The sequence below is a fragment of the Dreissena polymorpha genome, chromosome 3 (assembly GCF_020536995.1).
Source record: "Dreissena polymorpha isolate Duluth1 chromosome 3, UMN_Dpol_1.0, whole genome shotgun sequence".
Lineage (NCBI taxonomy): Eukaryota > Metazoa > Mollusca > Bivalvia > Myida > Dreissenidae > Dreissena > Dreissena polymorpha.
Genome location: NC_068357.1, coordinates 81,373,109 through 81,386,384, shown reverse-complemented (window position 1 = coordinate 81,386,384; position 13,276 = coordinate 81,373,109). Strand labels below are relative to the sequence as shown.

Below are 13,276 nucleotides of genomic sequence, written 5' to 3'. Positions count from 1 at the left end.
GTACAGACCAACAAACATACTTTTGAGGATTTAAGTTTTATAAATGGATTTATAAGACTGCGTTATGACGAAGTTTAATGACAGAGTTTAATTTTACCGGTACCCGCTAAATAGGTTTCGTGTTAAGCATAAAATTTTATAAATATTTCATATGCATAGGTATTAAGCACTTATTTATGTATCCGAACATTATTTAACAAGGACAATCGTTCCTATGATAGTTTTGACAATGCGGACATTTGTTCATACGTTGTCCTAACTACCCGGTCATTCATTCCCACGCTATTTAGACATCTGGGTCAATCGTTCCAACATTATTTAGAAAGACCGGATATTCGCTCCTACATAGTTTTCACGCTCCGATTTCTGCAAAGTTTCGCAAATAACAGATCTCAGTGTAAGTCAATTTTTAACGTTATCATTCTCATGATTACAATTAAGTCCCACAACAGTATAAAGTATTACAGAAAATATGATATTTTTTTAATAAAAAAAAAAACTATATTAATAACGACACATTAAAATACCAGATAAAATTCCTGTCATATTATTTTGGAAAAAAATGTTATAATGATGACCGGGATAGCAATTATTCAGGGACATATGTCAGGGCAGTCACAGTTATGTGCAAACCATTATCCGCATTGTCAAAATAATGAAGGCACGAATGTTCAGGTTGTCAAAAAACATAGGAACAAATATCCGCCTGTGTGAAAAATAGGCTAGGACGAATGTCTAGCAATCATTGTATTGTTATGATAAAACTGGCTTATATCTATACTGTTTTTAGTTAGAGTATTTGGCGTAACATTAGTCTTAGAAATTACTACGTAATACTACTATCACCACGATAGACATTGAGTATCATAAATGATGTCAAATGACCAGGCATCTACCACGGGTGGTTTATGACACCATGCTGTTGTTTAGTAATTTGTCTGCACAGTATCTGATCATAACGAGATAATTGGTTTGTGCTACAGGGGCTATTAAACCACAGATGAATTAATAAACAAGATAGATCTTTATTCAAACAGCGGGGAAAAAAAAGCTCTAACAAAGAGTGTCAAATGTGTGCAAAAATTAAGTAAAACAAGTGCTTTAATCAAGTTTTTTTTATAATGTTTTGACACTTAAACTGTGAAGTACATATTTATTACTTATTCTGACAATATAATACTGTGTTTTCTAAATCATTACATCGCCCAATGTTCAAATTAAGAGTGAAAGGTTGAAATCAGATGCGGCGTTGCGTGGGACTATTGTAAATGGTTAAACGTTCAACCTCGTTCTGGAGTTCTGCGAGTCACGTGACTTTGCGCTCTTATCTATTTAGGCCTATTGTGAAAAGAGTCTTATTGATTATTGTCAGACTTATAAGTATATGTATGCTTATTGTAAGACTTATTAGTTGTTGTATAGTTATTGTCTGGCTTATTTGTTAGACTAAAATGTAGATGTATGCTTATACCACTTTTTTAAATTGATACACAATATATGATTTTTTTATTGCATCCAGCCATTGCATTTATAACTAACCTTACTTTAATGTCACATGAATGCCTTAAAGTATGGACACATACATCATATATGTGTACTATGTGTGTGTACACTATAGAACATTATATTGATTATGAAACAAATAAGCACATATTTCTGTTGTTTTTTTTAATTTGATAAGTTTTAGTCCTTCCTTTTTCTTATATATTGTCTTGTTTTTGTGTTTCAGACATTGTTTTCTTTGGGGAGAGCTTGCCAGACAAGTTTAGAATGCATATCAAGGTTTGTTTTTAACGTTTATCAAGATTAAAAAAATATTACAGAATTACATTTTTACCAGTAAACTGTATTTCTGTGAATGTAGCATTTATTTAAATTATTGAGATATATCTGGGGTTTTCTTGAACAGAAATAAGGATAGATTTTAAAATGTTAATAATTTGAGTTTAAATTGTTTTCTGTAAGTAAGTAATGATTTCTTGGGCTCTTCATATAAATAATCTTACAACAAATTTAGTTAACAACTGAATTTTAAGCTCACATGTCAGCGAATTTTTCGTTCTTTGTTAAGTTCCCGTAAAAGGCATTTTTTCATTTGAGAAAATATTACAAAAATTTCCAATTGCAGTCTGGAATTTTTTTTAAATAAAGGAAATTCGCGTAAATTTGTCTAAAAATGCAATATCTGAGAGTAGACAAATACAATTAGATATGAAACTGAATAATTAAAGTAAAAAGGGGTCTAATAGAGTATTTAAATGGATTTGTTCAATTAAGTACCAAGCAATCAAAGAGACCTGTAATTCCCTATCTGAATATTTCACGATACAAATTTTACCAATTTTCAGATTTTAACGCGAATTTTTCCCTACCGGTACTTTTCCCGATGGGACAAATGAAATCGCTGCATATTATAGAAAATGGTCAATATGCACCTAAAATATGTACCTTGCAAAGGATTGAAAGGGAGTAAATAGAATACAGACATTTACTTGTCATAGAGCTTGATACTTAGCTTTTACCAATTTTGTGGCATTGTGTTTAATGAGATGGGATTGATGTGTGAGGACATGTAAACAGAACAGGACAACAACATCAACAACATAAGATAGTTATGCCCCACTTCGAAGAAGAGGGTGTATATTGTTTTGCACATGTCGGTCGGTCCGTAGGTCGGTCGGTCCATCCACCAGATGGTTTTCGGATGATAACTCAAGAACGCTTAGGCCTAGGTTCATTGATCATGACTGGCAGATGACCCCTATTGATTTTCAGGTCACTAGGTCAAAGGTAAAGGTCACAGTGACTCAAAATAGTAAGTTGTTTCAGGATGATAACTCAAGAATGCTTAGGCCTAGAATCATGAAACTTCATAGGTACATTGATCATGACTGGCAGATGACCCCTATTGATTTTCAGGTCACTAGGTCAAAGGTCAAGGTCACAGTGACTCGAATAGAAAATGGTTTCCGGATGATAACTCAAGAATGCTTACGCCTAGGATCATGAAACTTCATAGGTACATTGATCATGACTGGCAGATGACCCCTATTAATTTTCAGGTCACTAGGTCAAAGGTCAAGGTCACAGTGACTCAAAACAGTAAAATGGTTTCAGGATGATAACTCAAGAATAATTAGGCCAAGGATCATGAAACGTCAAAGGTACATTGATCATGACTGGCAGATGAACCCTATTGATTTTCAGGTCACTAGGTCAAAGGTTTAGGTCACAGTGACAAAAAACGTATTCACACAATGGCTGCCACTACAACTGACAGCCCATATGGGGGGCATGCATGTTTTACGAACAGCCCTTGTTTGATTTAGAATGATTAGCTGGGAAAACTAATGTACTAGTATTTAATTACAACATACTTTAAAAATGCGCTCAAAACGTTGTTTTGTCAGTTTCCAAACTTTTTTCAAAGAGTTTATAGTTTAATTAAGCTACAAAAATTTATTTATTTTTATTTTTTATTATTTGCTATTCTTATAAGGCATTTTTCTTTTGCTGCACAGGACATGGAAGAGTGTGACCTACTCATCATCCTGGGGACTTCACTCGTGGTTCAACCGTTTGCCTCCCTGACCGGCAGGTATGAGGAAAAATGAGCCTCGTTCTAGGAAATCTGGGCTAAATGCATGTGCATAAAGTGTCGTCCCAGATTAGCCTGTGCAGTCTTATAAGGGACGACACTTTCTGCCTAAGCTGGATTATGGATTAGAAGAGACTTTCTTTTAACGAAAAATTCCATCGCTGATTAGTCTGTGCAGACTGCACAGGCTAATATGGGACAACACTTTATGCACATGCATTAAGCCCAGATTTCCCAGAATGAGGCTCAAATGTTAAGTTCCATGTTTATTCTATCTTATTTTTAATCACCCCCAAAATTGGCTCTTAAGTCAATTTTTTTGTCCCCTACAGGTTAAACCAGAGGGGACTTATGGTTTGCGCTCTGCCTGTCAGTCTGTCAGTCAGTCTGTGATTCTGTCACACTTTTCTGGATCCTGCAATAACTTTAAAAGTTCTTCATATTTTTTCATGAAACTTGAAACATGGATAGATAGCAATATGGAGATTATGCACGTCATTTCATTTTGTTCCTACGTCAAGAATTCTGGTTGCTATGGCAACAAATAGACTAGAAATATTTCTGAAAATAGTTGATCCTGCGATAACTTTAAAAGTTTTTCATATTTTTCCATGAAACTTGAAACATGGATAGATGGCAATATGGAGATGACCTTACGGCCACCTGAATTTACCGGTCACCTGCAGACAATGGTCAGTCTGGAATCCCCCCGACGAAAAATACTCTATATTACACTTGAATTTAACGGCCACCTGGCCATAACGGCCAATGGCCACTATATTCCACTCCGAAATTCATGTTTGACCTGAATTCAATGGTCACGCGTCATTTGTCTCGAGTCGCGAAAATAAAAACACAGCACATCATTTGTCCGTCTATTTTGCGGTTAAAGCGTCTGAAAGCGGTAATTGTCTTATAAAAGCACCCCGCTGCAAGTAAACAAATAATAAGGTGTTGAGACGGTTTGTTTTCCGGGGATAATTGTGGGGGTGTCTTCAAAAGAAAATATGTCAGAGTTTGCGACACATTTAAAGTAATTATCGCTATTTAAATGACCGCTTATTAGTACATGGTACTTTCAATGGTACAATTACACCGTACTATCGGTTTATGACAGCGAATCCGCTTTTTAGACTTGTACGGACGTGACGTCAACGGCACGTGACAAACTTTATTTACTGAATGAACGAGATGCATGAGTAAACAATTGTTAACGGCAATGAGCCATCGTTTTACACTGTATGCAAACGACCGGGTGGGGGTAATGACGTAGCAATATTACCAACTGACAAACCATCTTAAAATTGTGATCCGAATTCAACAGTCACCTGTGGACAACGGTCACTTTAGTCATTTCCCTTGACTGACGGCTGTTCTCAGGTTTGACTGTAGTCTTGTTGTATCCATGTTTTTGGAGACTCGCAGAAAATGAATGAAAAGAGTTATATGTTTTTTAGCACACTTATATCGGCATGAAACACCCATTATCATTAACCCTTTGCATGCTGGGAAATTTTGCTTCTGCTAAAATGTTGTATGCTGAATTTAAAAAATTAGCATTTTCTTCGATTTTTTTCAAAGAATACTATCAGAATAGCAAACAGTTTGGATCCTGATGAGACTCCACATATTGTGGCATCTCATCTGGATCCAAAGTGTTTGCAAAGGCCTTCAAAATTCGGTTCCAGCACTGAAAGAGTTAAATGTCTCATACCATGTGATGTTGGTTTTCTTACATATGTTAACTGAACACTTATTCCAATATACAGAAACAGGTAATTAATTGCCACTAAGTTTAAAAAATGGCATATGTGATTCTTGTTTTTGTTTGTTTTTTGCAATATTACATACCATATCTTTTAAGACCAAGCTTGATCAATTTTGTGTGTGACATTATATATTTATATTTTCCTGTCTGAGGTCTTTTAAAAAATTAATGTAACTGAAAATATAATTTCTACTCCAGAACCAGAAAAAACGTTCCAAGACTGTACATAAACATGGAGAGGACTAAAGGCGGTGGTGTATGTTTAACTATGAATTTGACCCCACAAAAAATTATACGAGAAATGTTGGCTTCTATCTTGAGTTATTTGTTGTTAGAAGTCATGTCAGCAGTTTGTTGTAAGAAAATGCTTGTGTTGAAATAAACATTTTTCTGGAAGTAGAGTGGTTTTAAAATTAGTAATGCGATAATGAACCTGCCCATTGTAAGTAATAATATGGTTTTGTAATTTTTAGGGTTTTGGGACATGTGAAAGGATTTAAAAATTAATTATTTTTTTAGCATTATGTTTTCACTTGCAAGTGAAAATTTACTGAATAAGTTGAAATTAATGTTTTCAGTGCTGTAGTTTATTTTAATTAAGTTTTACAATATGTTTTAATGATTTTAGACTTACTAGTGTGCTCTATTGAAAAATGATTTTTTTAAACCTTTTTCCTGGTGTATTGAAATCATAATATATTTTTTTGTAGGGCGACTTTTTTTCCATGCTATTTGGAGGAGGGAGCAATTTTGACTTTGATAATCCAGACAACATAAGGTGAGAAAAATGTCTTTATTGTAAAATCATGTTTGTATATTTCTTCATTTTTCTTTATTTTTGTTTCCATATATATATACTTAATACAGACTACAGTTATGTGTATTTTGAAAAATCATGTATGTATAGCCAAACTTGAACATTTTTGGTTATCCATACAATTTTAACAATGACAGACCTTTTTGGACCACAAACACAAAAGTTGTTTTCTTATTTTATCCATAAATATGCAAGAAAAGGTGTGTGCAATTAAAAAAATGCTTGTGCTAAACTGTTTTGTATTTGACCAAAAAAAACACGAAGTCATTGCCCCTTTTCATGAACAAAAATAATCTGTTTTAAGATAGTTTCTTAAGTTGTTAAACTATCATGGTTGAATGATAATAAAATCCCTTAGTTTTCCTTGTCATAAAGTGTATTCCTCCTTGCACTGCAGGAATCTAGATAATCTAAATGAGCAGTTCTCAGGGAAAACTGGGCTTAATACATGTGTGTAAAGTGTCTTCCAAGATAATCAGGGGAGCATTTTCTGCTTTTGTGGACTTTTTCGTTTGACAAAAGTCTCCTCCAAACAAAAATCAAGAAGTATAGGTGAAAAGTTTCGGCCCAGATTAATCATTGTGAACTTCATAGGCTAATCTGAGATGATACCTACACACATGCATTAAGCCCTGTTTTCCCAGAGCAGGACTTATATACATTCTCATTCTTTATGCAAAAAACACTTCATTGGTTACCACTGGTCAATGGAACATGATGTTCATGCTCATTTGCCCTTCTCGCAGTTTTGATAAGGTGGATGGTTGGCCAGTATGCACGTGTCTTGTTTTGTTGAACCTTTTCTCCCATAAGAAGCAAAGTGAAAATGGCTTTTGCAACCAGCATAAAATCAGAACAGCCTGCAAGTAACTCACAGTCTGTTCAGGTTTTATGCTGTTTGCTGCTCATCAGTATCTGAGGGGCGGAAATGAAGCCTTTAAAACTTGAATTTAGTAAAAAGGTGTTTAATTAAATTCAACTTTCTATGGGACTACACATGCATCTTAATACTTATCTAAGTGGTAAAAGGTTAACATACTTTCTCATGTCCTGCAGGGATGTATTCTGGCAAGGCAAGTGTGACGAAGGATGCCAGGCCCTTGCAGATCTGCTTGGATGGGGAGTAAGAGATTGTTACGTGACTCGAGGCTTTAGTTTGAAATTATTGTATCTGTAACTACAATATTAGGCGGATTACTGCAGTTTAATGCTAAATCCTAGATGTATTCACATGTAAAGTCACAATTGTGTAGTGTAATATGGCATCTGCCTAGCAACCAGGAGGATAACAGGTTTAATCCCCACAAGGTGCATTTTCAGGATCTTTCTAAAACAACTCAAACTGGTTCTTCTCAGGACAAAAAGAATCTTTTGATGCATTTAAACTGAAATGAATTATTATGTTAGACCAAACATGTAATTGTAAATGCTTTTGAATGGTGTTGTAAATATTGTGTATTGAAAATTATGTAAATATTGATCTCTATGATGATCAAATGACGATAGTTATGTAAAAAATTTGAGGAAAGCATTAAAAAGGCTTATGCTTAGTACAGTTGAATATTTCTATGAAAGATGTTGTTGCATATGGGAAAAATATTTTGACACAGAAAAGTTGTAAACAACAATCTTAAATTGTTCTCTAACTAACTTATATTTTAAAGTCGTAAAATCCTTTGAAATACAGCTTCAACTCAAGGTGTGATTCAATTGATTTTCTCTATAAAAAAACGTTTTTTGGAGGTTTTTAACACGACTCTTTTATATATTTAGCTTATTTTTATGCCCCTGGTAGGACTGCATATAGGAATCAGACTGTCCGTCCGTCTGGAATTTCATTTTCCGGACTTTTCTCAAATGCTTTAAGATATTGACCTGATATGTGTTGTGTGAGTCTACCTACATGACTTGACATTAGATGATCTGTGAAATTCATATGTGTTTCATTTCGATCCATTGATTTTTGGCGAAGTAATGGGCCTTGGACAAATACAAAAGAACTTATTGGTTGAAATTAATGATGATTACCCAAATCTCCTCTGTAATTGCCTCCAACATTATTTGTTTTTCACAAATTATTCACATCAGCAATATTCAGACCTTTGACTTCCTGTATCAGTTGCTTCCATTCGCTGCTTCTCTTTTCTTGGCCAATTCAGACTTGTTTCATCAACCATTGATAGATGAAGCATTCCGGATCAAAAGGGGATGTTTGTACAAGGCCATAAGAAAGCATGTCCTCTGGCGAGTAGATTAGCGCTAATCCCCTTGTTTATCCGGGACAATATAGGACATCTGCCTTTTGTTTTGAGGGAAAGTGTACTGTGGTCCCTTTTATGAGAGAAAAAAAATCATTTTATTTTAAAAATTCCGAACTCGACAGCCAGCTGGTGATAAGGGGACCCGGACCCCCCTGGGTAAGAACTCGTGACAGTTAATTAGAAATAAAAACAGATAAATATGTGTGGCATAAATGCAGTCTGGACTTAAATTTAAGTTTGAAATAGATATGAATTTTACTTAGGCATTTATAATTAACCGTGCATTTTCAAGTCAAAAAAGAAGGAAAAGAATTGTGGCAGAGAAAGTAGTTTAATATAGTGATACATTCGAATAAATGTTGTTAGACTGCACAGGCTAATCTGGGACAACACTTTACGCACATGCATTAAGCCCCGTTATTCCAGAGCAAGGCTTGATATATATATTGCAAAACTGGTCTCAAATTGTATTCAACTTTTTCTTCCAAGTTTTTCTTCTATTATCAACAGGAGGAGTTGAAGACGCTGGTTTGTGAAGAGCATGCTAGGCTAGAGCTGGAGATGAAGGCTACAGCATCCACCCAGCCCAAGGCGAAGGTGTGAAAACAGTCTGCATAATAAACGATGGTCTCTGTCCACAGTTGGAGGTAAACTTGAGGGTCACCTAAAATTTTCCCACTCAGAAGAAAATAAAACATGGCTATGTGCAAACAGCATAAAACCAGAACAGCCTGCAAGTAACTCGCAGTCTGTTGAGGTTTTATCATCAGTATATAAGGGTTTGAAATGAAGCCATTAAATTTTGAATCTAGTTAGAAAGGTCTTCAATTAAATTTAACTTTCAGATGGACTACAAACGTGTCAAAATATATCTTTTAGTAGTAAAGGGTTAAGGGTCACTTGAAATGATAATATAGTGCCAGGGTTCATAACATGATGTTTTCTTTTGGTACCTTCTACTACATGAACAAAAGTATGGGGAAGCCAATTAATGACAGTCAGTTACTGGAGCAGATGAAGCCAGTGCAAACATGACCCAAGAGCATTGTTTGTTATCATATCATTAATGGGGGGTACCCACATTCATTGTCCATGACGGCTAAATGATATGCACTAACATTTATTATTATGCAATCTTTTGCTCAGTTTTCACAAATTGTTATTTTTCATGACTTTATTTCAGGTACTTACTGATCCTTAACCGGTGTTAACCTCACCTGAGCATGACATGCACCATCTCCATATCTCTGTGTCTGCTACAGATATTCAATTGTTAAATTGAAATTTAAGGCATGTTTAAGGGTTTATTGTGCAGGTCGCTTGCAGAATTTTTACCTGCAATTTAGCAGAATTATGCCCCATTTGTTATGCCTCACCCCCATTATGAGAGGAATTAAGAATTGCACTTGTCCATCTGTCCGTATGTCTGCTTATGTTTTGAAATTCTCTTTATTTACTGGATGCTTCTTACTCAATTTTTCATAGTTGAATGACCTTAATGTGTAGATGATCGTAATGGAATGAATTTTGGATGGAATTTGTTTTGGCAGAATTATGACCTTTTTTATGTTTCCCACTATAGAATTTATAGTTGTCTGAAGCCTGTGTTTTCAACTCCTTTATAACTACTAGGTGGATTTGGCTCAAACTTTTGCAGATGTGAAGATGATGTTAATAAAATGAATTTGTTTACTGAATTATGGGCCTATTTCTGTCGCTTTTTTACTATGGACTATGTAATATCCAAAGTTTATGTTTTCAACTTGTTTTCAATTCTTCGTTTATAACTGACTTGGATCTTGCTGAAACTTTCACATTTTAATACTCTCAATGTATGTGATCAACCAAGAAGAAAGGAATTCTGGCTGCAAAGTTTTTGGCAGAAAAATTGCCTCTTTTGTATTTCCACTATAGAATATTCAGTCCCCTTATGTTTTCTATTTCTCTTTACTTATTGTCTGGATCTTGTTGAAAATATTTTGCAATTGAATGACCTGAATGGGAAGATGATCTTAAAGAAAAAATTATGGTCCTTCGTCTGTTGTATACTATGGAATATATTGTACCAAAATTTGGTGTTTTCAAATCCCCTTTAACTACAGACCGATTCTTGCTCAAACGTTCACTGTTTAACATGATTTACATTTACGTGTATGTGACCATAAAGACTTTTGACTATGTCTAGTTTTGACCTTTTTTTCTTATGTTCAATTGTAGAATAAATAGGTGATATGTCTTTGTCTAAACATGTGATGTGGGGGCATTAGTGTCTGAGACACATGTCTGTTTATTTCTTCTTTCATTATTTTGTTTCAAGAGTAGACATAATTATGCAAACAAAACATTTGTAATACATTTCTTTTAACTAAGCACTTCTTCTGAAAATCTTTCTATTGGTTACCTTGGCAATGACCATGACCTTAGTCAAGAATACTCTTTTGTTAATGACCAAATGTTCAACTATTTCCAATTAATTTAATTATATTGTATTTGTATAAAGAAATGGAATATATATTAACAATATTACCAATACCCTTGCCTACTTGTACTATTAAACACTTGTATATGTTGCAGTTATTTTCTTGAGAATTTATATTAAATAAATAATATTTTATATATGTGTTTATCAGACGATAAACAACAATATTATGTTTGGAGGTGTATGAGTCGCATTCTTGGAAAACTGGCTTAATGCATGTGCATACAGGGTCATCCAGGATTCGCCGGGGCACATTAATGAAGCCTGGTTTTCTGAAAGCGAGGTTCTTATGTATGAACACCCACACATTAGTGTGACAAAGAGTGGTTTATCTAATTAATACAGGTAATGAAGTATAAGCAGAGTATGCACGCTGCTTTATTGTATACCGGTAATCTGCCCATTACAAGGACTGCCAGTTGGGTTGATTATTACATAGTTAAACAGGTACATTTTTGTTGTTTGTCACCAAAAATCACTGAGAATCATGTTATAATTGATGACAGTTTTCATAAAGTTTACTCAGTATTCATTAAACTTCTTGTTTGCTTTTAATATTGATGCATGTACACTTTGGATAGCTATTACTCTAGATACTTAAATTATTTTGATTTGTGTTACACTTAGTGATTTGGTGATTTACAGCCTACATCTCTTTTGCTTACAATACTTACCACCTTAACTGGATTTTTGCTAAAAGACTTCCTTCAAACAAAAAAAAACATAAAAAGCTGAGTGTTGTCTCCAATCAGCCTGTGCAGGCTAATCAGTTTTCCCAGAACGAGGCCAAAAAACAATAATTTTAAATTTGATGATATATTATTTGTAATTAGTGTGTACATGTAGCCACAAAAACATGTTGATACAATAGTTAGAGATAGTTAGAGATGTGAACAAATGTATTTTGTATCTACTATTTGTGTCTTTCTAATTTTCAAAAAGTACTGTCTTCATACATTATTTTTTTTTATGAAATATAGTTCAAACATGATACAAATATGTGCAATTTTTGTATTTAAAATATGACATTCTGTTCTTGAACTCATCAGTTTGTGTTAATTATTCATACAGTAAATTATCTGTTTAAGGTACGTGTTTCCAGGAGATAAAATGAGCAAGCTACTTCATTAGAAGATTAATAATGATATTTACTTACCAAATGTTAACATGTGTTTAGTTATTAACATCAAATTGCATATTCCATATACTATTTTACAATTTCTTTAGATGTGTTTACCTGACTGTAAAAAAATATAGTTTTGTATGTAAATTTAACATGACCTTTCGTTTTTTTCAACATAATTGCTGCTGTGCTAACAAAGTAGGGGTAAATCTAAAGAAATTATTTACAGCAAATAGTTAACTTAGTAATTTGATTGTTTGAACCTGCTCCACAAACACATTTGTCGTTTACAAGGAAAATTCTACTTCAACCAATTTTAAAGGGCCATGTATTATTTTGCATAACATTATTTCCATTGATTTTTATACCCCCATGGAGTGGGTGTCATTGAGCAACGTACATTTCTGTCTTTCTTCTGAAATAAATTGTCAAAAAAAAAGATCATTATATAAAAACCATATGTCACATGCAAAGCCAGGTTGTGTACTTAAAAGTCATGGTCACAGTTGAAACAAAGCTAAAACAAATTGTTGATATTTATTACTTTAATGAATTCATGTGTGCAATAAAGACTTGATTTGATTTTCACTATCAAGATTGTCATAAGTTACTGTGTTAATGGCTGTTGTAGTATTTAAGGGAATCAGAAGAAATATAGGCACACTTTTTCCTTCTTTTCTGATAGAACATTTATTTTAATGACTGTATTATAGTTTTATCATTATAGAACTGTACTTTGTTTGATATATATTAATGTTTTTATTATAGTTTTATCATCATAGACAATAAGCTGTGATTAGTTTCATATGTTAATGTTTGTATTATAAATTTATCATAATAGACAATAAACTGTGATTTGTTTCTCCAGACTCATCTAAATTTGCTGCATCTGAGGACGTCTCTTATTATGCCCCTCTTCAAAGAAGAGGGGGTATATTGTTTTACCCATGTCGGTCCGTCTGTCCGTCCGTCCACCAGATGGTTTCTGGATGATAACTCAAGAACACTTAGGCCTAGGATCATGAAACTTCATAGGTACATTGATCATGACTGGCAGATGACCCCTATTGATTTTCAGGTCATTAGGTCAAAGGTCATGCTCACAGTGACTGGAAATAGTAAAATGGTTTCCGGATGATAACTCAAGAATGCTTAGGCCTAGGATCAGGAAACTTCATAGATACATTGATCATGACTTGCAGATGACACCTATTGATTTTCACGTCACTA

At 34.0% G+C, this 13,276-nt stretch overlaps 1 protein-coding gene across 1 annotated transcript in view; it reads left to right on the top strand.

Annotated features, from left to right (window-relative positions):
* The window catches only part of LOC127874969 (NAD-dependent protein deacetylase sirtuin-2-like), a 33,451-nt gene extending 20,543 nt beyond the window's left edge, over nucleotides 1–12,908 (top strand). Inside the window, exons 9-15 of the mRNA XM_052419695.1 lie at nucleotides 1,730–1,782; nucleotides 3,522–3,598; nucleotides 5,565–5,622; nucleotides 6,077–6,144; nucleotides 7,240–7,306; nucleotides 8,955–9,091; nucleotides 9,628–12,908. Coding sequence (XP_052275655.1) covers nucleotides 1,730–1,782; nucleotides 3,522–3,598; nucleotides 5,565–5,622; nucleotides 6,077–6,144; nucleotides 7,240–7,306; nucleotides 8,955–9,047 — 416 coding nt within the window. The 3' untranslated portion in view covers nucleotides 9,048–9,091; nucleotides 9,628–12,908. The remainder of the gene's footprint in view (nucleotides 1–1,729; nucleotides 1,783–3,521; nucleotides 3,599–5,564; nucleotides 5,623–6,076; nucleotides 6,145–7,239; nucleotides 7,307–8,954; nucleotides 9,092–9,627) is intronic.
* Nucleotides 12,909–13,276: the final 368 nt, after the last annotated feature.